This window comes from Branchiostoma floridae, chromosome 4 (assembly GCF_000003815.2).
Source record: "Branchiostoma floridae strain S238N-H82 chromosome 4, Bfl_VNyyK, whole genome shotgun sequence".
In the NCBI taxonomy this organism is placed as follows: Eukaryota; Metazoa; Chordata; class Leptocardii; order Amphioxiformes; family Branchiostomatidae; genus Branchiostoma; species Branchiostoma floridae.
This window is the reverse complement of record NC_049982.1, coordinates 23540219-23565695: the sequence shown is the minus strand read 5'-3', so window position 1 is coordinate 23565695 and position 25477 is coordinate 23540219. Positions and strand designations below refer to the sequence as shown.

General features: G+C 41.4%; 2 protein-coding genes across 3 annotated transcripts; one reads left to right on the top strand and one right to left on the bottom strand.

The window, feature by feature from the left end:
* Positions 1-272: 272 nt before the first annotated feature.
* LOC118413659 lies at positions 273-21033 on the bottom strand. Its single transcript, XM_035817186.1, has 5 exons — positions 20780-21033; positions 20143-20232; positions 5309-5452; positions 4831-4977; positions 273-2063 (listed from the first exon to the last, which is right to left on the bottom strand). Exons 2-5 carry the CDS (start codon positions 20188-20190, stop codon positions 273-275), a joined length of 2130 nt encoding a protein of 709 aa, XP_035673079.1. The 5' UTR covers positions 20191-20232; positions 20780-21033.
* Positions 20417-25176, top strand: LOC118414582. 2 transcript variants are annotated; one of them, XM_035818728.1, is made up of 5 exons: positions 20417-20656; positions 22442-22581; positions 23076-23231; positions 23867-24046; positions 24485-25176. In XM_035818728.1, the coding sequence occupies exons 2-5, from the start codon at positions 22483-22485 to the stop codon at positions 25094-25096; spliced, it is 1047 nt and encodes a 348-aa protein (XP_035674621.1). In that variant the 5' UTR covers positions 20417-20656; positions 22442-22482; the 3' UTR covers positions 25097-25176. The 2 variants fall into 2 exon arrangements, with proteins under 2 accessions (XP_035674621.1, XP_035674620.1); XM_035818727.1 differs by lacking the exon at positions 20417-20656 and adding an exon at positions 21238-21385 and having other exon boundaries at positions 24485-25175.
* Positions 25177-25477: the final 301 nt, after the last annotated feature.

The following is a 25477-nucleotide window of genomic DNA, read 5'->3' as shown; positions in this document are numbered from 1 at the left end:
GTTATGTGAAAAGGAGTAACAGCAATATAATGGTTACCCGGTAATATATCCAACATGTTTAATTTAGCTCTTGAGTAAAAAGAAGTGATGGATGTAAACCAGTGTGTCTGTATGATTAACTTAAATCGTGTGAGCAGTAGAAAACGCTCACTGTTCTTCAACTACACTGTACATAACTTACACATAGTTTTAAAAAATCATCTTACTAATATGTAGATCATCTTGCCAACATTTTCCTTGATTCTTCTAATTTAAAACTTACAAAGTCTTGCTTACTTGTACTTGATATCCAGTCCTCCTGGTGCCTTGGCATGCTTCATATCACAAATACTGTAGGCTATCTCCAGCAGATCCTCAGACAGCTGGGCACTACCCTCTTGCTTGATCATCTCTTCCAGGTGTTCTTTATACAGGCCCTGGGCTTGTTCTGACATATTCTTCATATCTTCACACTTCTTCAGCATTACCTTCCACCCAAACTTTCTGATGAAGCCTTTTACTACTTCTCCAAGGGCTCTTTCAATTGTTTGGTCATGACCTACAAGAACAGTTCCCATTACCTTAAGCAGATCATCATAGGCTCTTTGTATGTTTAGACTTGCTACCACAGAGGGTTGGTAGGACATCCGGCTTGTGGTACAGTGTGCGTCTATGGAAGTCTGTAGCCACATCACAGACAATTCCTTTGCATCTTCTTTGTCAACTACTTGGCTCATTTTTTCATCATGAGCTAGTGCGAGGAACATGGACTGAAATACTGGATCTTTTGATGCTGCTATGACTTTGAAAAGGTCCAGTGCCTTCTTACTGGAGAAGAGCTTTCTGTCTGTCATCAGCATCTGTAGTTTGGTGATCTGATCTTGTGGAAATGAGGATTTGGCAGCCAGCTGAGTCACTGCTGATGCTATCATGTCTTCCACGGGTAGGCCCATTCTCTCAACTTTCCTCCACAGCTGATACAGCTCCTCTACCTGCTTGGGCCCCTTCAGTGATCTGATAGCATTCTCAACACTTGCTGTACAGTTGAGCTTCATGGGTTCCAGAACTTCTTGCAAGTTTTCAGCCTGCCAATCTCCAGCAACTGTATCAAAGATAGCAATCTTTGTATCAATGTCAGGAGCCTCCCTCTGTATGGCCACAAGAAGTCGATCTCTATGTGAGCCTCCTGGATGAGTGTGGATCAGATTGTATATGGGAACATTTGAGTGCTCCATGTACTGTGCAGGAGTATGCTTCTTTGACCACTCTTTCAACTCTTGTGATGTTGCCTGCTGTATAAGGTAGCCAGTTTCAAAAAGTTTGCTGCAGTTGCCAAGAAGCCAGAGCCAAGGCTCAACTGTATCTGCTGCTGACAACAGTTGTGGTACCATGATCTTCAAGCCACCTATGCAGGTGGATGGAAGGTCTTCTACTGTTAAACCTGACAGACCCTGAAGGAGTGACTTAGCAGTGGCGACTTCAAGCTTCTTCAAGTGGAACCCACTCTGTTGGGACATTTTCCCTAGCACAACACAAAGGAAAGCTTTCTGTACTTTTGTTGCTCTCCATGATAACTTTGTAATTCTTCCGAGAATTTCTTTTCTTTCCTCCTTTGTTGTCAAGCTTGTATTTGGGAATTGTAGATATTCCCATTCCAGTAGCTTCTCCTTTAGGTTTCCAAATGTTACAGCATTGAAAATATCTTCTGTGAAGAACAACTTCCCGTAGAACTCTTCATCCTTGTAGAATACATTTGGGTCCTTGAAGATGTCCCTGTGTATGCTCTGTGTGTCATGAACTGAGGCTGCCACTTCATGTACCCAGCAAGCCTCCATGTCTTTGCGCACATTAAAGATTCTCTGGAAGAATGATGTCTTGGCTTTGTACAGTACACTATACTTGTAGCGTGTCTCCTTGTCAACTGGTAAGTACACAGGAGATTTTGTTGTCCACAAAATCTTCTCATCAATTGCCCATAATGGATAGTTCTTACTCTGTCCATTGTCACTGACACACAGGACAGCCTCACATGCTGAGTAGTCATCAATTTCCGGAGCATACAGGAAAAACTCTACTTGGAGAAGCTGTAAAGCCAATCAGGTCATAAACATAAAAGCTCTGAAAATTTTGCTTACACACTGGTAACATTTATTTACCAAGCTGTAAAGTTAAGTCTTTTACAGATATCTACTTCTAACATCATACAAATTTGGGCCAAAGTGCATATACACAAAGCAATTGCAACCTGCCTATCTCATATTCATAAGTCATGAAAAGTAATGGTGGGTCCCCTAACTTCGGACGTAAATTTAAGGAATTTGAAATTGTCACAATTGCACCAGTGTCGTTTCTTCTAATGATAAATGAAAGTGACTGTGTGTTGGAGATTTTCCATTGAGAAGTTGATTGTCCATTGACCATGCACAGTTTACACCATGAATGTCAGCCGATAAAGCCAGAAAAATGTTGTTAATCAATACGAACATAACATAACATTGTTCTATTCAAACAGCGTACCAACTTCCATTGTCTCTATTTGAGTTGGGACAATTCTAAGTAAAATAGAAGGACGAATTACAATGTGTCAACTAACTTTGGCTTCTCTCTAAATTTGTTGACCATGCAGATATAAGTCTCTACCGATCATGCGTAAGTCTCCACCTACATGTATACGAGGCCTGCTGTAACTTAACAATTGCTTACGCTGCTTGTTGCATTTCAAGCCTTGTCAACATTGACAGTCAGTTGCTTTGTCTTTGTATGAAAATGAAAGTACTTCATTTCATACCAATAGCTCTTACTTAGAATGAATGTACAAAATGCGAGTGCAAAGTTACGACATATTCCGAACCACTCCTCATTTTTTAGAATTAGAGCCTGTTATTCATGTTTTCAGATTTCATATAGAGCAAGCCATTAATATATAAATGTCGTATACAGATTCAGCAATCACTCATTGTCAAATAGGCCACACATGCCAGATCAAAGCCGGTCCGTCTGCAAACTTCATTGGGCTAGGTTACATATATTGATGTACCACTGTAGCACGCTGAATTGATGTAGCAAACACAATGTACATGTATTTGCTTACATGTTGCCATGTATTCGGTGATTGGTTGCAATCAATAAACTATCAACCAATATCCCATCGTGGGTCAGCTTGTGTACTGTAAGCCAGCAACTGAGGATTTACCAAACACAAGTTTATCCAACATGTGTCAAGCTAGGTTACATGCAATTTCACCATTTTGTGACCCTACTTCTGTGGCACATTTGAACCGGGGGCAACAGAATTACCGTGATGTGAAAAGAGGAGGGCATTCGACACCATGGTTATTTTGTTATCTAGTTCAGTTCAGTTCATCCTCGAAGAGGTGACACCATTGTCTCCACATAATTATTTAAGGTCAGTTTAATGGCAAGATACATGTTGAAAATGCATGGGAGCAAAACAAGGTCCACCTATGCCAAGCAGGAGAACTAAATGCTTTCCACATGAGGTGTATCTACTGCATACTGGTCAAATCATGGTGACCAGTTTTTACCCTGCTCTGACAACACAGACTATGCTGGCTAGTCCACATCCGTCACAAGGAGGATGGTCGAATGCCCAAAGACATACTCTACAGGGAACTGATCTCAGGAAAGAGATTCACCGGGCGGCCGCTGCTGCATTTCAAAGAGGGACATGCAGACTCTCGATATTGACAAAGAGCACTAGTACTGGGAGGGCCTTGCAAATGACAGATCCAGCTAAAGATGCACACTGTCCAGACAGCTAAAATCTTGAGAAGCCAGACTGATCTACATAGCAGGAGAAAAGCGAATCCTGAGAAAAGGACTCTACAACAGACCTTAGTCAGGCTACACGGATGTGCCCTATGTGGTAGAGACTGTCACTCTTGCATATGACTGTTTTAGGTCATAGCATAGAGCTATAGGCTAATATCAGTTAGGATTTTACTATGGTCATTACTGACTGAAGGAGACCAGATACATATAATTATAATGCTCAAATTTGTCTGGCGAAGCAAAAATTGGTTACTGTACACAATTCAATATTTTATCCAGACAACAAGTCTATGCTTTAACTTTTTTACCAATTTTTTACCAATGTTTTTAACAATTCTATAATTCAGCATTGTTGACAAAAACAAACATGGCTTGTTTCTGTGCAATGTGACAACTAAAAATCCGTCCAAAGTCAGGGGACATACAAAAGTTACAGCACCCTGTTGTTTAAGGTGACTGTTAGTCTTTGCTCAACTGAGTACTTAAACATGCAAAGATGGAAAAGAACAACAGACTGCATGTCACCAGCTTCTGTTTTTGTGTCCAGGTTACATGTATGTTACCACCTGAACATATTCTTATACCCTGATCAGAACATGAGGCCTAGAAAAAAAAATGTGTGTTTTCTGTTTCATCCATGAAAAAATTAGGATCGGTAGGTAGGGATTATCTTTTTTTTTTCCTTGTACTCTCTAGTAATACATACAATAGAGTTGAACAAAGTAAACTGAAATGCATGATGACACTTGTCTTTCAATGTCAAACTTAAATTTCTAAAGGATATTTATCCTTCATTTAGATAGGACAAGCAGTGTTTTACTTCTGATGAACCAATAGGAAGCAGGCTGAATAAAAATTCCAACTGGAAACTATGTGACTGACCACTGCCCACCCAAAAAAGGTCTAGGTCAGCAGTTTTTTTAGGGTAGTTAGGGAAACAGGAAACACAACATTTTTTCCCAGGCCTGACCATTGCGAAGCACAAGCCAGAAAGAAAGATGCTTAATATGTAATTTTGATGTGCGCAATGCTGTCAGTACAATTAAATGAAATCTATACCTTTGTCTGCTCAAATGCCTGTTGTCTTGCTGCAGCCTCCTTCTCCTGACTTCTTGTGACCATGTACCCGCCAGGAGCAGGCATATCGTCAGCTCCATTTGCCTTTGTGTCATTCACTTGGGACACTTGTCCATTTGTCCTCTGGTCCTGCAATAATTTAAAATTAGCCTGATTTCTAAAGAATATTACTCAAAAGGAAAGCAATGCATCTTGCATGTACAATAACATTAAGTGTCTTCAATTGGCAGAGGCACATAAGGAAAACTGCTCAGACTTTCTGTAATTATATATGTATGAGTTGACTTGAGGAAACAATATTGTGTATGCTTTGATTACGCAACAGTTACTCAAGACATCTTCTGGATGGAAAATGAAGAATTATGTAGTGTGTGTAAATTCCAGTTAAAAGTGTCCATCTCCAATCTCTAGATACGCATTTGCATAAAATGGCATAAGATTCAATTACTGTTATGCTTACAGGCTGGTCTGTGTGGCTCTGTTCTGTCCTGTTGTTACTGTGCTGTGTGCCATTCCCTTGCTCAAGCTCTACCAAGGGGCCTGAACTCTCTGATGGTGGGTGCTTAACATCACCATCCTTGTTGTGCCCAGAAGGATCATGTTCCTACAGAAAAAAGCAACAGTTTCCAATAATTTTACAGCTACAGTCAAACCTGCCTATACCTGTCAAACACACAATACACGAACCTTAAAACTATACCTGCACATCACGCAGGTAACTATCACGCAGATAATTAGCAGATATGGATTACTGTAAGTTGATTTAAGTTCGCGAGATTTTTAAGTTCACGTATTTCGCTGAGACCTCTTCTTCGCGAAGTCATCTACTCGCGAACATGCCACTATGATGATGTTCAACATCGCCCCCTCCCCATACCTTCCGTCCAAAAGATCCAGTCTCAACTACGTGTGTACTATGATAGTAACTTATACCAATGACAAGACTCAGTTGATAACAGACCATTTATTCTTTTCAAACCGAAATAAAAGTTAATTCAACACATAAACGATACATGGAGTCATTATTGTACAGAAATGTCCCAATGGCGAATGGAGGAAAAAGAAACGTCGGCTTTGTACGTGCATGCCGTGACATGGCTGCGGTAACAATTTACTTAGTACATTATCCTAGTTTAACTAGATTTCTACAAGTTACGAACGAAACAAAAAATAAAACTGAGTAGTACTGGTCTTTACAAATACAAGAAAGGTTATGGAATTACAGCAACTAAGATTTACAACAATTGAATAATACTATTATTATAATAGAGGGGAATTTTCGCGACTAGAAACGTGGCAAACACAACTCCGCTTACATGCCAAAAAGAAAAGACATTCGTTTCATAATTCTGAGTTAGAACTACTGTAAATTAAATAAAATTATATAAAATAAATAAATATCGGAGAGATAAACTCTTCACCTTTTTGTGTACAACTTTTGTCCACAAATTACGCTGAAAGTTTAAAACTTAGCGCCGCCTTTCACACCGAAAAAATAAAAAAACGGCGCCCACGTCACTTGTTTGGCGTGGGATATCCCATCACCCTATGCGGCAAATGTGATTGCGACATAACAGAGGTCATTGGCCCTGTTACGTTCCGTGCGCTGTCGTCAAATCATGGCCGAAACGAGCTCAGCAATGAAACAGTGGCTTGGTAGAAACACATTTTTTTTATTGAGTACACCAACTTTAGACATTGTTTGAAGGGTAACTATACATGTAAATTTGGAACTCAAAGGCGTAAATGGTGCCTTTGACGGCATGACTGGTGTTGTGGTGTGGGTGGGAGGGCGTCACTCGCTACCTTCATAGTACCGGATCGCAACTTTTGAAAAAAATTGAAACACCCACTCACAAACTCAAAGATCTCGCGAAGTCCCGATTTGCTCAAACTCGTGAAATCAAGTGCTCGCGAACATAAATAAACTTACAGTATACAGGGATAATAATGGACATTACAGCAGGTACGAATAGTTTTGGGGGAACAGCTACTACATCATAGTACATGGGGTACAGACTCTACAGGGGATGCAAACACTACAAGCGGTACAGACAATATTGGGTATGTAGATTACAGAAGTTAAGAATACTACTGGTCTGGTATGGAGCCACAGTGGAATAAACACTAAATGGGATACAGATACTCCAGGGTGTTCAGACACTACAGGGAGTGCAAAAACTACAAGGGGTATGGAAGCTACAGGGGTAAGGACACTACAGGGAGTACGGGCAGTACTCGAAGTACAGACACTACAGGGGGTTAGACAGTACAGGGGGTTAGACAGTACAGGTGGTGACCCTACATGTGGTATGGACACTACAGGGGGTACAGAGTGAGACACTACATGGGGTACGGACACTACAGGGATACAGAGTGAGACCCTATATGGGGTACGGACACTACAGGGGTGCAGAGTGAGACCTTACATGGGGTACGGACACTACAGGGGTACAGAGTGAGATCCTACATGGGGTACGGACACTACAGGGGTACAGAGTGAGACCCTACATGGGGTATGGACACTACAGGGGTGCAGAGTGAGACCTTACATGGGGTACGGACACTACAGGGGTACAGAGTGAGATCCTACATGGGGTACGGACACTACAGGGGTACAGAGTGAGACCCTACATGGGGTACAGAGTGAGACCCTACATGGGGTGCGGACACTACAGGGGTACAGAGTGAGACCCTACATGGGGTGCGGACACTACAGGAATACAGAGTGAGATCCTACGTGGGGTACGGACACTACAGGGATACAGAGTGAGATCCTACATGGGGTACGGACACTACAGGGGTACAGAGTGAGACCCTACATGGGGTACGGACACTACAGGGGTACAGAGTGAGATCCTACGTGGGGTACGGACACTACAGGGGTACAGAGTGAGACCCTACATGGGGTATGGACACTACAGGGGTACAGAGTGAGATCCTACATGGGGTGCAGACACTACAGGGGTACAGAGTGAGACCCTACATGGGGTATGGACACTACAGGGGTACAGAGTGAGACCCTACATGGGGTGCGGACACTACAGGGGTACAGAGTGAGACCTTACATGGGGTATGCGGACATTACAGGGGTACAGAGTGAGACCCTACATGGGGTACGGACACTACAGTACAGTGGTACAGAGTTTTTCCCCTGATTAACCAGAAGTTATTGCCACCACAGAACCATTCAACAGTCGCATATTGCTGCAAAAGGCCAGCATATGCCACCTTGTCCTAAAATGTCACAAAACGTGCTAATTTTGCAGTAAATGGTGCTTCTGCACACGCAAGTTGCTTTGCCCAGATTCGAAATCTGTCAAGATGACATTACTGTGCCATCAAAATGCATCACAGGAAAAACTGGAGCATCTTTATGGAATGGTATGCAAACAAAGTCGGCGAGGGGATATTACGTTTGCACAGTTGTAAGAGAGACAAGCAGCCAGTGAGTATTGCACAGACAATTTCCAAGACGTCATATCCAGAGCAACCCTCACACATTAATGGGTTTCTTTTGCAACCATGAGAGAAAGTAGACAAATCTGCAGCAAGATTTGTAAGTGTGAGCTATGGAAATTAATGCTTAATATGGAGTTCAATGCCTTGTATGTTGAAAATGCCCTGTTTAACATATTCTCAGCACAGTCATGCAATGTAAAATCCACAGTCCTTGGAGCTATATACCTTTTAAAAGTGTACTTCTTTGATCTTCCTTGCCGATATATTGAATATTGATTACTTCAGCCTGCTAAGATGAACAAAACAGCCTACATGTGGCTCCTACAAATACATGATTGTAAAGGCTTGTTGTTTCTTCTCATCGCTCCAACAAGGTTTAGTACCAGATGAGTGGAAAAACGGTAGTCCCAGTCCCCAAGTGCAAACCACAGTCCGTAAATGAACTTCGGCCTATCTCTCTAACATCACTCCTGAGTAAGGTCGCTGAAAACTTCATCTGCCAGTGGGCTATGACAGACATCCTCCCGAATATTGACGTTCAGCAGTTCGGTGGAATTAAAGGCCAATCTACTACTCACTGCCTCCTAGACATGACAAACACTTTATTCAAGGCGTGTGACAAGCCTAATACTCCGTGTTCCCTAGTCTCTACTGACTATAGCAAGGCATTCGACAGAGTCAGCCACACTTTCGCCATTTGCCGTCTTGTAGAACTCGGCCTGCGGCCTTTGCTGGTCAGATGGATCGCCGATTTTCTCACAAACAGGCGCCAAGAGGTGCGATACCACGGCGTGTGTTCTAACAGCGTTCTGATCACTTGTGGTCTGCCACAAGGAACGTTACTGGGCCCCCTTATCTTCACTGCTTACATTAATAGTGCAGCGCAGGAAGCTCTCTCAAAGCGCTGGAAATTTGTTGATGATTTGAACATGCTGGAAGTCCGGAACCCACCCCTAAGTCCGTCACACCTGCAACAGGACCTAACTGACTTGGACAACTGGTCAAAAGAAAGCCACATGATGCTCCACCCTGGAAAGTGCAAAGTTATGCACATACAATTCAGCAAAGTCCCTTACATCCCTCGTCCACTCACAGTCAGTAATGTTGTCCTTCAAGAAGTACCATCTATGAAAATCCTTAGAATACATCTTCAATCAAACCTGAAGTGGAACACCCATGTCAACACTATGTATAATAAAGCCAGTCAACGGCTCTTCCTCCTATGTAAACTCAAACACTTCCGCCTCCCAACAGATGATCTTGTGACAGTTTACATCACCTACATCTGTCCCATAACAGAGTACTGTGCCCCCGTGTGGCACCCCGGACTACCCAGCGTGCTAAGTAAGAAGATCGAATCCGTTCAAAGACGTGCCTTCAGAATCATTTTAGGCCCTGACTTTACGTCCTACACCAAGGCATGTGACTTACTAGACCTACCCACACTCGAAGACCGTCGCGAAGCCTTAACGATGAAGTTCGCCAGATCACTGCAGTCATCTGAGCAATTCAGACACCTTCTCCCTTCTTCTCGGGGGGAAATAAGTGGAAGGTCGACACGATCAGGCCTCAAAATTAACTTTTTTCCCTACTGTCCCAGCATTGTCCCAAAAATAAATTTCAACTGTCCCGAAGTGAGGATGGACTGTCCCAACCCTATTTTCAGAAATTATGTATTACAACAACTGTAAGTCAGAGTACGCACGCCTGACAACCGCGGGGCAGACTTTTAGCGAGGAACTTTTTTTAGGCTGTACACCTGTAATGTGTTGTACTCTCCGCACTGCGCGGCAGAGCCGCACGACGAGCGCCGAAGGCGCGAGCATTGTAGGGGGGGTCCGAATTTTGAAATTTTAAGCCTCTGAAATGCTATTTCCTGCATTTTGAAGTAGAGTATAGCCAATTTTTTTTCTTTGCTGCAACACTATAGCTACTTTTGTCCTGAGAATGGGAGGTATGTGTTCTTGATTTGAGGTGGGTATGGCTTAAAGAATACATGAGGTAATTTTCAAGTAATATAACACTGATTCCTTACAATATAATGTTTCATGAGTTAATACATACAATCAGGGAGAGTAAATTAACCTTACTGCTAAAGGTGAAACTTGACTGTTACATATATAACAACAGCAAGCTAAAGAAGTCTACAAGAAAATCTGCAAACCAACAGAGGAGAAAGTGTAGCCAGGACTGCCAGGTACATCTTATATTTCTTTTGTGTATCTACTCTGTTAAGAACATAGCTGAAAATAAATGCACTGAAAAGTTAACATGCATTGGCATAATACCGGTAGTAAGATTTATACCGGTAGATTAAAAATGCTGGAACTTAAAGAGATCTACACATGCAACAATAGTTATTTCTGAGCTATGCAACCTTCAGACATCTAGGTGTCCAATACACCATTTACAAAGCATCGATAACAATGCATTCGAAGACAACAAGGCCAAAAGTTTTCAGTATACTTTTTTTTAAATTTCGGGGTAGGCAGCTCGTCGTGGGACGAACACACTGTCACATTCATTGCCAAATTTATATAGATCATAATTACACATGCTCACGGCACAAGACGAACATGATTCAACAACAATCTTGAATTTCTGTTGGTGACCTACAACTCATGTAAAAGTGTGAAGAACCGTTGCATAATAGCCCGGATCTACGACTGAATGGGCAAAATTGAACGTACGCAGCCATTTTCCCGCCATTTTTATATCTACGCTAGCAGTGAAGTGTTACGCCATAGCGGTTGTGACGGACAGAAGTTAAATGAAAATTCTTGACAGTATACGTCCGTTTTCTCATGACATTTTGTATGCTCAAGCAGGTTTATGTTTTATGCATTTACTGACAGAAAAGGAAGGAACATCAGAGGATGTATAAATGTACATAGCGGCAGTTAATTGTGCCGTGTTTCTTCCTACCGGTATTTTGTACCCCCTCCCAACCACGCGGCCGTTCGCCGTGTAATTCCGCGGCGTGTTACAATTACAATATTACGCTTTTAGCAGGACAAGAGTGGCAGAAAAGTTACACAGAAGAAGTGGCAAGGGTAACCTATAACAGCAACATGTAACTGGAGAAAATGATGCGTTGACAATTTGTCAAATCAGTATGGCTAGAGAAATCGTCGTAAACGTACCGGTATTATGATAATAGATGTTACTTGTATCCTGTAACATCAGCGTTTTAACTTTACACAGTACAGAAAAATGTGTACAAACATTTAATTCATTGAAAATATATAGCAGAAAAGATGTGTTCCAAGGGCAAATTAAGCGAAATTTTCTCAACAAACAACATCCATTTATCAGTATTTTAAAAATAAAGACTGCAACAAAAGGAATATCTCAAGTTACCGTTCAACATTTTCTACGAATTCAGTGCCGACACCGCCCCCCTCCCCAGTATGTCATCGTCACATTAGCTGTTGTTTTTCCCACATTCCACCGACAAACAAGCAAAAAAAACCTCCAAAACAATCCTATACATGTACTTATCACCAATGACTTCAGGCATTCGACGAGTTTTCGTAAACAAATCAAAGTTTTTACGCTTTCCTGCGTGATTTTTCCCGCGAAAACAGCGGGGATATCAGATATTCCACCAATAATGGCGCCTGGGCGCGCTACGTCACGACGAAATGGCCAATGGGGTGCGACTCTCGCGATTCGCGAGATGTGAGTGAGTGCGAGATTGCGCAAGACTTGAGGTAGAATCACCCAAAATGGCGGCTCGGTGCGCCCGGAATCGCCGAATTTTAAACTTTGAGCGAAGTTTTCGGGGGAAAATAAGGGCAAACCAAAGGCGTATATCCAAAAAACAGGGCGTACATTTTGCGATTTTTTTACCGAAGGCCGTACATTGTACGGCTGTACGCATTGCTAGCTAAAAGCCTGCGGCGCGGGGAGATCGGACATTCTGATGTTGATTCGTTGATTATTTTCCTATTGTCCCAAAAGTGTCCCAAAAAGATTTTTCAGTTGTCCCGGCTTAAATTTTAGTGGCCCCGGGACATCGGGACATAGTTAACTTCGAGCCCTGACGATCATCACAGAAATTAGACATTATACACTGTAAGACTGATAGATATAGATCCAGCGCTATTCCTCACATGACTAGACTTCTGAACGCTTAATTGCCTTCTCTGTGTTCGCTACTCGTTGTGTTTTGAACTGTTTCCCTCAAAGTTTTATATATGTATGATAATATCCTATGATATTCTATGAACATTTTTTATTTAAATGCCCCGAAACTGTATCAACTGTAAACGTCGTTGATCGATGATTTCAACTAGTGTATTTAGACCAGTGTATTTTAACCAGTGTATCTAGAGCTCTTGACAATTTTAACTTGTATAATGTTATATGAATTGGAAAGTTTACCACGCAATTCAGCCGTTGGCTGCAACGTGGCAACTGTGACGTTTGACTTTTGAATAAACCATTATTATTATTATGATACACAGTGTGTTCTGTGGTTCAATTCTTAATACCAGCTTTGTAGTCGGGTTAAGCACCATTTTTTTTTGGCTGGGGTTTTATTTTTCGCCTGCACACTAAGTTTTGGGGTCTCCTCAGGATGTTACCCATACAATTAAGTCGGTGTGGCCTAAGTAAGAAACAAACATTTGTATGGAACTTATGCATAATTGGCCCACAGCAAGTAAATTCTATGGATGACAATGTTCATCTGGAGACTCCAAATCTAATTAATGTGCGAGGATGAAAAAAAGAGACTATGTGGGAAAAAAAAAACAAGTTGCCTAAATTGTCAGATTCTATGATCGCTACTTAACTGTCCCTGTGCTAGGAGTCTGGACAAGTGATTTCCCTTTACCTAGTTTCTTCCCTTCTGTCCTGGAGGCGTGCCTCCCTTGACAATGTGGCCCATTCTCTGAGTCCCATCCTGTCATATTCACTTTCCATTCCTTTTACTTTCTTGGAACACTCCCCATTTACTCCTGGCCACTTCCTGTCACTTCCTAACACAGCCTGACACTGGTCACTAGTATTCAGATCATTAACCCATCTTAATAACTGAATAAGTTACTAAGATTTCATAAATCTTCGAAGAAGAATTATAGAAATAAACTAGAGTTCCACGAACACATACCTTTGCCAAATAAACCAGGTTTGGTATGTAGAATGATGTCTGTAGACAAATGCATTACTCATTTCATTTTATAATTATATGCTTGGAGTTGGTTTATAAAATTTCGGCATTGATTATGCAAATTAGATCCCAAGTTACAATTAATTGATATAAAATTGTATCAAGCATTACTTAAGCTATCAGCATACCAAAAATCGTGATGATCCTTTGATCCATTCTTGACTTATTCTCTTTCAAAGTCTTTAAATACACCTCTTACTCTCTTTCAACTTTGAAAGTACTATAATGGAATGCAGTGGATTTATAAAGTTTTCCTAACCGATTATGCAAATTAGCTGTTAATTTGCATAATAAGTATCACATTATATAAGTCTTCACTTAGGCTATTTACATGCCAAAAATCATGACGATCCATCAACACGTTCATATTTTTCTCATTAATTATGCAAATGAAGTCATCATTTGCATGATAAATATGTATTAACATTTCTCTCTTTCTCAGCTACATATGTGACAAGTTTTAAAGTCCTATCATGGAATGTAGTGGATTTATCAAATGTCCTCATTAATTATGCGAATTAGCTGTTGATTTGCATAATTGGTATCTCATTATGTAGGTCTTCACTTATACTACCTACATACCAAAAAACATGATGATCCGTCAACATGTTCATATTGTCTCATTAATTATGAAAATAGGGTCTTCAGTTGCATAATTGATATCTATTGACATTTCTCTCCTTCTCAGCTACATATGTGACAAGTTTGAAGTCCTATCATGGAATGCAGTGGATTTATAAACTTTTCTCATTAATTATGCAAATTAGCTGTTGATTTACATGTACATAATTAGTATCCCATTTTGTATGACAACACTCATTCTATCTACATTTCAAAAATCATGAAGATCTGTCAACACGTTGTAGAGTTATTCTCATCCAAAGTTTGAAAGGAAACCGGCGCCTGCAGTACCAAAAAGCCGCTAGGGGGCCCAAACTCACAGCATACTCTCTGCCCTATGGGCTATCTATCACTCAAAAATCATGACCACAGTATGTCCAGAACACGAGATATAAAAAATTGAGTTTCCGCTGCAGTACCTTAGCAAGCCGCTAGGGGGCCCATTATCGAACTTGACCTTCGTTTTCTCGACCCCTACCCACCTAGTTCGCGGACGTGTCTCAGTCACTCCCGCCACTGGAGCTGTCATCTCTCTCATCATTCCTTCCGGCCAAACCGTTACCTGTTATCCAGGAATGGGATGTTTACTCGTATCTATGTGCTACCAACACTTACAAGAGTCCCGGACCGGATAAAGTTCTGGCCTGCCTTCTCAAGGAATTCGCGTGTGAGCTGAGCACTCCTCTGTGTGACTTACTCAACACGTCGCTGAAAGAAGGCACCGTACCCCGTCAATGGAAGGAAGCCAACGTGGTTCCACTTCCAAAGTCCTGAGCCCTCCAAACATCGACGAACTTCGGCCCGTCTCTCTTACTCCAATGTTATCTAAACTCTGTGAACGCTTCGTGACAAATTGGATAGTACAAGACATTTCTCCAAAGCTTGATCCCCGCCAGTTTGGTGGAAGGAAGCACAGATCGACAACACACACGTTGGTCAGTTTAGTGGACTTCCTCTACAAATCTACTTCCGTGTCAAAGTCAATCTGCACTCTTGTTACCACCGATCTGTCCAAAGCTTTCGACAAAGTGGACCATACCACAGCTATTAGATCCTTACTTGATCTTGGTGTTTGTCCGGGAGTCATCCCTTGGATTTGTAGCTTCATAACCGACAGACGGCAGCGAGTGATTTATCAGGGTGAACCCTCGGGCTGGCTCTACCTCAGCTGCGGAGTAGCGCAAGGAACACCTCTTGGACCAGTTATTTTTATGGCATTGATCGATGGAGCGTTATGTGAAGTCCTCAACCATTGGAAGTTCGTGGACGATATGAACATTGCAGAGACCCGGTTAGTGCGTCAGCCATGTACACTACAATCTACTCTGGACAACCTTAGCACTTGGGTTAGTGACCACAAAATGGCCTTAAATCCAAAGAAATGTTTCGTACTCCGAGTGTGCTTCATGAAGGCCCCTCCTCCTCCACAACCCCTGTTGTGCGTGCCACACATCAAAGTGCTAGGTTTAACTGTGCAGAATGACTTGAAATGGGACATGCAAGTTAACAACATGCTAGTGTCAGCCAACAGGAAATTGTACATGCTTCGTCGACTCAAGCGTTTTGGTGTAACTCTCCCAGACCTTAAGTCAGTCTTCACGTCGTATGTGAGACCCACGCTAGAGTACGCAGCACCGGCGTGGCACTCGGCACTGACCATGGCCCAAACAGTAAAACTTGAGAGAATCCAAAAGAGGGCATGTCGAAACATTCTCAGATCCCAATATACGGACTATACCTCGGCTCTCTCCACACTGGACCTTAGTACCTTGTCAGACCGACGGATTCGTATCTGGACCAGTTTCGGCGAGTCACTACTACAGTCTGAGTTCCGGGACTGGCTCCCACCCTCCAGAAAGCACATGACGGGACGTACCACTCGCAGGTCCGAGAAACTGGACACCCCAATGTACCAAACTAACAGATATAAGAACTCCCCCATACCATACTTTATTGAATAAGTAATTACTCCACAGATCTTGAACTGCTCCTGATTTGTAATGATACAACCTTCGTATGGCAACTTGATATTCTATATGTATAATGAACGTTTTACAAAGATGAATGCACTACAACATTGTAGTTAAGAATTACTTGTTGGTTTTGTGTTGTTAAGTTTTTAATAGTGTGCCCATATCTTATTACAGCTGTTCGTATACTTTGTAAATGACGGCGCAATTCAGCTACCAGATGCAATGCCGTACATGTCGGAATAAAACTTGTCAACTTGTCAAACTTGTCACCTACCAAATATCGTTAGGATCCATCCAAGGCATCTTGAGTTATGCTGTTATGTATATATATATATATATATATATATAGAGAGAGAGAGAGAGAGAGAGATGGATAGATTACATAGATACAGATAGACAGATAGTAAATATATATATATATATATAGTTATATATATATATATAGTTATATATATATATATATATAGAGAGAGAGAGAGAGAGAGAGAGAGAGAGAGTATATATATATATCAGGGCTCGAAATTCATTTTCTGGATTAGGTGCACTGGCGCACCCAGCTTTAAAAATTGGGTGCACCAAAATTTTTTTGGGTGCACCACTTAAATTTAAGTCTAGAATGTCAGAAAAAAGTAATAACAAAACGTAGTTACATGCCATCAAATTCTTATACAAGTACCATGAGACATTCTTATTATTTTTCACACTTAGATGTCAAGAATATGATGTATACTAGTATACTTTGATATTTTTACATACACAAACCCAAGAAAATATTTGGGTGCACCCTGTGCACCCACAGAAAGTAATTGGGTGCACAGCTCCAATTTTGGGTGCACCTGGGTGCACATGCACCCAGTATTTCGAGCCCTGTATATATATATATAGAGAGAGAGAGACAGAGAGAGAGACAGAGAGAGAGAGAGCTCATACCTCCATGAAATATTTAGAACTTTTTAAAATTTTATGCAAATGACTTGTTACATGATTTATGCATGGTGTTCATCATTGACTAACGTTCACATGTCGCAAGTATGAAATCTCCATCATTTAGCATTAAGCAGTTTTGTCAATTTTGCATAGATTATGCAAATCAGTTCTTTGAAGTCCAGTTATGGAAAACAATTGAATCATGCAATTTCCTCCTTGATGCCTAAAATTGTCTCGGTTATCTCCAGTTATCTTATCCTTATTCTTGACAAAAGTGCCCCTGCAGTTCCAAAATTAAATGTTAGGTGGTTCAAACCAGCCCCATTTGGTCATGATGTTGAAATCTACATGTATTTACCACTCAATTGTCATTAGACCATACCATGTCCGGGACAAGAGATACATTGAAAAAAACTGCTACTCCCATTTTAAGTATTTCATGTAGTACCGGTACAACATTGTCCAAGTTAGTCCTGCATGCCAAAAAAATCATGAAAATCCGTTGTTCCTTTCTTGAGTAGATCTAATCGTCTTCAGAAATTTTTGACAGAAATTCCCCTACTATCCCAAAACTAGCTGCTAGGAGGGCCAAACTTATGTCACTTCTTTACGCGCACAAGAGCTATCTAACATCCAAAAATTGTGACCATATCTTGTTCAGAACACGAGATAGCAAAACCAGAAGTTTAAAACGTTGCAGTACCAAGGGAAGCTGCTAGGGGCCCCCAAATTTCTAGCTTTCGTCACACCCAACCAACACACCAGGTATTAATGAATGAACTTAATTGAACATTTGTACATGGTACAATTTAAGGCAACAGTAATAGATCAATTTATACAGTGACACTACATATATGTATTATCATAACTACATTAAGTACAGGAATGTGAACATAAATGGCGAATTGACATAGTGCAATATACAACTTAAAGAGGGCCCCCATTGTCCCGACAACGCTCTACGCTAAATTCTGGTGGCCGGCTATGTATTACGGCTGCCCCCCCCCCTCCGGAAAATATGTTGGGGGGTGTCGCCCACCCCCCACCCCCAAAAAAAGCAAGCTGAAACCTTGTGTATTTTTTTGATGATGGAAATTTCATTAAATCAAGCTAGTCTAACGGCAAAATTTACCCCCGAAAATGCAAGAAATGGCGTTTCAGAGAGTCCCGATTTCAAAATTTCGCCAGACCTCCCTTGTGACGGCCCGCGTCCTCGGCACAGGACAATATGTTGCGGGAGCGCTGCTCTCAAAAATCTTTTAAACTGAATTTAACTATCGTACTTAGCTTAGTTTTCAAGCAGAATGTGGCCCCCAAATGGAGGAAATGATGTTTCAGACGGTCAAGATTTCAAATTTTTCTACGGACTACACGAGCAATAACTAGCGCCTCGGGCGCTCACAACGACATGGTGAAAATTTGTATGGGTCATCGCCCTCAATTTCTTTCTTTGACAAAAATGGCATAAGATTTAGCATAGTCTGCCAGCAAAATTTGTCCCTAAAAATACAGAAAATGGCATTCCAGAGGGTGCAGATTTCGAAATTTCCCCAGACCAACCTTGCGACAGCTCGCACCTTTGGTACTCAAAATCATGAAAATATTTTGGGGGCATGGCCCTCGCGTGTCTTTCTTACAAAATTGCCATCAAATTTAGCTTTGGCCCCGTTCATGATGCAAAAAATGAAAAGGTTCTATCGGTTAGGCCAGCTGAAAAGGATAAGTTTTGTCATCATGAACACTCCGAAACGGATCTGAAGCGATAGGAAACGGCTTTTTCGGAGGTAGTATTGAAACCATTTCAATACTACCTCCTCGCGAGGTAGTATTGAAATGGTTTCTTCCTTATCCGGAATCGCTATTTGCATTATGAACGCAAAAGCGACGCGATCCGTTTTACATCGGGGCATGTGCGTTCATATTTGGTGGCGTCATTCGGGTGTTTTGGCCGCGTTTTCAATCGTAAAATTCATTTTTATTAGCGGGCCGCCTCCTGGTCGACTGAGGAGCCAGCAGTCATGATATCGCAAGGGGAATGTGTCAGGAGATCCAGTGGAAATGACATACCTGTAGCATGGCATATATTGGGACCAAAATGTTTTTAGAGGCATTTCCAAGGTCATAACAGAAACAAGCTTCGAATTCAGTAAGACATTGGTTCAATTTCAATCAAAGACCAATAATCTGACACAGAAGTACAAGTTAGGGCAAGATCACAACAACCTCAGGGGTCAGAGGCCGCATTACCACGCATTACCATGCCTTTTCTAGGAACTGAAACGGTTTGCAAGTTTGATCGTGAGCGCAAAATGCAAACCGTTTCCTGTCTTTTGCTGACGGATTTCCAGGCCTAACCAATAGAACCGTTTCATTGTTTGCATCATGAACGGGGCCTTAGTCTGGCAGCAAAATTTGCCCGTCAAAACGCAGGAAATGGCGTTTTAGAGGGTCAAGATGTCAAATTTTCCCAGGGGAGCATGCCCCCTGACCCCCTAGGATTGTCGCGCTAGCGCCTTCGGCTCTACGTGCTGCAAAATTCTGTCAGTAAAGTTTGCCCCCCCATACGAAATTTCCTGTCGCTGATGCCCCGCAGAGGAGATCCACGGAAATTTTGAAATCTCGACCCTCTGAAACGCAATTTCCTGCATTTTGAAGGGACTTAGGGCAATGGTTAGGGCAGGTTTGATTTTGCTTTACGCAAAATTCATCCATTACGTTTTTCGGTAAATTCTGGGGAGCTACAACGCATTACGTAGAATTAAAAGAGCCAATTACACTCTACGCAAAATGCACTGATACGCTCTTCGTTGAATTAAGCGATCCGTCTACACTCTACGTAAAACTAAAACAGCTGATTACGCTCTACGCAAAAGGGCATATTGGGGCCCCCCCTTAAACGATAATAGGTCTGCTATTGTACATTATGAAACCAATCCACCCAGTCGTAGCTCCTGACTTATGCTTACTACACATATCCGGACACACAAACACACACACACATGCAAAAACAATATATACCTCCATTTTCCCTGGAGGTAAATATAAGATTAAACCGCCATGAATATTTCATGGGGGTAAACAAAAGAGCACCACAGTCATTACATCAGCAGTTTCACATCCTGGACTTTTGCTCACCTGATCACAGTCCACGCTGGTGGATAACAAAGGTTGTTCGTCACCCATGACTTACGCCCCCTGCGCCGACGCGCGCCCCCTGGACTGATTCTGCAAAACAGGAAAAGAGCAGTCCCATTAAATACATGACCCGAGATACATGTATCAACCGTTAAAGAAGGAACGATTTTGCTCCAAGTTGATCCCACAAAAACGACCGTTTAGATAAGTTTCACTTCCTACTCCTTTCTTACAAGTGGAACAGCCCTACGGTGCTACACGTTACAGCACTTCACGCGTCGAGGAATCATAAATTGCGTCGTGCTACCAAGACCTACCAAGCTAAACCTTGGTAGCTGAAAAGCGACCGAAAGAACTGCATGGTAACATTTATGCTGATTTGACCCCGGAAAACACGTGGCCAAAACTTTCGCGCCAAAAGCAGTCCCTCGAGGACACCCTACCCAATCTAACTCAAAACAGACTGGAACGTCCTGGGTTGCAGACTGCCAAATCTGTTAGCCACCACGCAATCGTAAGTATATTAACCTTACTTTATACGAACTTGCATGCTTATAAGGATTGAAAAAAAGATGTTAGATGTTACAAAACGTTACTAGGACTCATGTAAACGCCCACAGTACTTAGATCTACTTACGGAAAACTTCAGACGATGGTTCGCTTCTCGCTCGATCTCACCACAGCGGGTCGCGATTCAGTCTCCATCACCTCGTGATCGTGCTTTTCTGCACTATTTTCATAAAGTTCACGGATGTCCCCCGATGCCTAAGACTATAGTACACATAGTACAAAGAAAGACGACAGTTTTGCTCGCTCAAGTTCAGATCTGGACGCTATAATACCTCTAGTATCCTTTCTGAACGAAGACTGATGAGATATGCTTTCCCAGCAGTCTTTCTAGTTTTTCATAATTTATGAAACTTGACGTCAAGCGACCGAAACTTGTCACCCCGGGAACCGCTACGCGGACCAATAGCAGCACGGGGTGTTGACCGCCGTGACCCTTGAATTCCCAAAGGATGGTGTAATGGTTTCGTACGAAACCTGTTGACTACAGAATCGCTTCAAGTTCCTCTTTCTACGTGTTTGTTTGGCATCATAAGGGCGTATAGCACACCACCACGCCATAGCAAAGAGGCCTCCCTAAACCTCCTTATCCCGCACAGCAGCACAGCTTCGGGTTCAAACCCCTGATTTGGTGAACTTGGGTAGGAAAGGCAAGGCAAGGTTACGCACCCGGAAGGTATGCTTTTGACAGATATCAGCGAAACATCTATACTCCTTTTTGATACGTAAACATCCGTTCATTGTCTTGTTTATACAGCATATGGTTGCCATTGCGGAGTGAATTTAAATGATTCTGTAGGTTACTTTGATCAACGCCATCCAGGGCCGTAGGGCTATCAAGTAGCGGCTTCCTGCATTGAGTCTGGTGTAACGTTTCGTCTATTTACCGTTTCGTCTATTTACCGTCATACCACTTTATCATTGTGTATTTGGACCTAACCATTTGACCCCCCCCCCCCCCCATTCAAGTGGTATTTCAAACATTATGTTTATAGGCCACAGCAAGTAAATCTTATGGATGACATCCTCTGCAGACTGCAAAAATAGTGCGATAGGGCGAAAAAAACAAGATAGGTGGAAAAAAAAAGATGGCTACATTTTCAAAAATAGGCACCATAAAGTTGTGATGCCTGTTGTAAAAAGAATAAAAGAGACAAAACATGGCATCAGAGCCAACAAGGCATTCATTCCTGCATTTAAGACATGTACTGGTGTGGTAAAAGTGACACTTTTGTGGTAGACTGGCATCACCAACAAAGTTGGTAACCACACTCATAGCTTCCAGTTGCTCATTTTGGTACTTTATCGTCATCCCTGCAGAAGAAAAAAAACTTTTTTTTCCTGAAATCAGACAAAAATTAATGCGCGCGCGGATGTCATCCATAAAATTTACTTGCTGTGGCCTTACGTTATTTTATCATGAAAGTTTATTTGCTAGTATCAAGGTATCATGTTTGGCCGATGGCTAATATTCTTCAAGCAGATGTTTGGGTGGAAAATTGAAATGTTTTTGTACATCCATGCATTCTACAGCACATTCGATCAGTGAAACGTTATGATTTTTCATCCCATCATCTGCTTGGAGATTATACTTCACAGGCAGCTATTTCTCTGGCTGGCTGACAAGCTCTTTCGGCAAGTTATTCATCCCAATTCTTAGTGCTTTGTGCTATGTAGTCAACCCTGACAATGGATGGACTTTCACTTTCATTTTTGTTTCATTTTCCTTCAGATTTCTGGTCATTTTAGAGCAACTGTGTAAAGTTAAGAAACATGAAGTGTCTTGGGTGTAAGGTAGAGAAGCTGTCAAAGGAGTTCCCATCAGTTACAATACTGGACTCATGCTATCATCCTCCACTTCACTGCTTCAGGGTAAGCATGTAACATTGCTTTTACATTTGACATGTAACGGCAGTTCACCTTTATCTGCAGGATACTAGTAACCTATATCCGTTGTATTGAAAAACAGGGTATCAAATCTACGAACGTTGGTATCAAACTAGAATATTTGAAAATATTTCAGTCTAAAACCACCCTCCATCGTCTTGATGTCCCTAAATATGCTGCTTTTCAATACAACGGATAAAGGTTGCCGATGGATAAAGGTGAATCTAAGTTAAGTCCTTGTCCAATAGTAAAGTTATGTTGATGGTTTCATGCTGTTTTCTATTGTTAAAATTATAAACATGTAATGTTAAGCCATATAATAGAATTTTATGTACAAATGTATCAATGCGTGCATGTCATCCATAAAATTAAGACAGTGTGGCCTAATTTATATTCTTGGCCTTCCTCTGGCGTTCTTGATCTTCACTGAAGGCTTGTGGTATCAATATTTAATCATGTACTGTTCCTGCAATTTTCAGTGTCTGATCAAAGTAGTTGAGCAACAGAAGAAGTGCCCACACCCAACCTGCCAAGCAGAAGTGCCTGGTAACTGTGTGAGGCTGAAAGAATTCCAGGCAACAGTAAACCGGCTGTTTGCAGAGTACACCAGTACCTCTACTGTGGACTACACTACTGTAAGCAAGAGAGGAATTCTTATCTAACCTTTCCATATGCATTTGGCATCCATCTCCCGGGGATACAGGACATTTAAAAAAACTTGTTATATAGTACATTGTATCCGTAGGATTTGTTTACACTGTTTGCTTTTGCTAAAACGAAAGGATATAGAGTTAATACAAGAGACTGATTCTGACTGTCCATCACAATTAGTAGTTTGACCAATGAGAAAATGCCAAACTTCAGTTTGACCAATGAGAATGGAAGGATTTCTATGTAATATTTGCATGTTCAAATGTTTGTATTCATGTAGGATGGGTCTTGTATTATAACATATTGAATCAAATTGGATTGCGGAGAAGGCAGTGACACAATAGCCGTTTTGGCAGGCAGCATTTCGTGCCCCAAATTGTAAAGGTAGCCAGTGCTGTGGCATTCCTGCATATTCAAAGGTGTTACTGTCTTTGTTAGTGTTACTGTCTCTGTGAAAATCATTGACGACTTTTCACTTCAAAAGCAACATTGATTTTCACTTGAAAAGATACATTTTCTTCTGGAAACCAACTGGAATGATGGCATATTAAAGCATCATAATAATTCTGTATGGAGAGTACAAAGCTTTCTCACCTTGACTTCATGTTTTATCCTACAGGCGGCATTGGGAGCATCGGGAGGGGCGAAGGTGATCTCTGTGGTGATGATGAATGGAGAGAGCATCAGTCTGTCCTACAACCCTTCCACAACAATTCATCAGATAAAACTGCAAATCCAGAAGCAGCTTCACCATAATGTGGAGAAACAACGGCTCATTTACAATGAAGTGGAGTTGAAGGTAACACAAACAAGGCTGCATGTGAAACTTTGTCAAATATCTTTTGCTGCCCTTCTGTCTTCTTAAGGTTTTAATTAATCTCAAGCTGTTTTTTTCTCACTTTCAGTAATAGATGCACTGTTCCATGTACTTTTTCTCTTAATATAGCATGCAATTTTTGCATTAGCCATTACAGAAAGATATGCATGTAACCATTTTACAAAGAACTACAGCTGAACAATATCCACAAGAAATAAGGTATAGTTCTATATACATGATGTAACAATAAAATTGACACTACAGTTACTGTAATTTTTACTAAAAGTGTCATACCTGTATATTGATGCCCAAGAGATTTTCTTTCGCTTAAATTTTTGTATTATGAAGTTGCAAATGAATGATGGAATTACACTTTGTACGGGCATACATTTTATGTGTCTATATTTGCAATTTGTACAGACATACGCCAACAGTGGACAACTGGCCACAATGGGGGACTATGGAGTACAGCCCCACAGCACTGTACACCTCATCATCATGCTGTATGCCATCCCAGAGCACTTCAACCACGTCATCTTTGATCTGTTCTGGGGGTATCCTTATAAAGGGCGTGACTATTTGGATGCCTCTTGCTTGCTGTTCAGTGGTACATCCTTTATCGCTGTCATTGATTATGGTCATACATTCTACCATGGTGGTGTCATCCGCCATTCAGGAGATGTTATGGATGACTATAACAGGAAAGGCCATCACACTATTAATGTTAAGCTCAAAGAAATACCCTCAAATATCACTCACATGTTCTTCACCCTCAGTGCTTGGAGCTCCCCAAACATTTCCAAGTATCCCAATCCAAGTCTTAGGTTCTTTGAAGCTTCCAACAAGAATAAGCAACTGTGTAGCGATCAAATGAACCATGCTGCCCATTCTCAGGCCATTGTCATGTGCTCTGTCTCACGCAAAACTGGGGTGTGGAAAATTGACAGTTTGGGAACCTTGTCGCAAGGAAATGCAATGAACTATGATTCCCTAAAAGCTACCATTCGCAAGCTGATTCAACAGGGTGTTTAGAATACATACTGCTGTTGCAGTAATTGCTGTCACAATCAGGAAAACAGTAAAACTATTGGACAGTTTTGGACCAAAATGATTAAGAAATTTCCTACATTTATATCAATGTATATGTATAACAGGTCCCGTGTCTTTGTTGATTAATGTTGATTAACCTTAGCTGGTAGCAAGTATCTAACATGAAAGTTCATCTGTGTTGGTAAATGACAGAATGATTACAAATGAAGTCTAACTTTAAAAGACCAACGTTTTGTCTTGTTAAGTTCAGTCTTCATTTATAAACAAAGTATCACACTACACATAAAAGTTTAACAAGAACAATACAAACAAGATTTGATGTCATAGTTCTATTTCAAAGTACCTGTATTTTTGACAGAATTC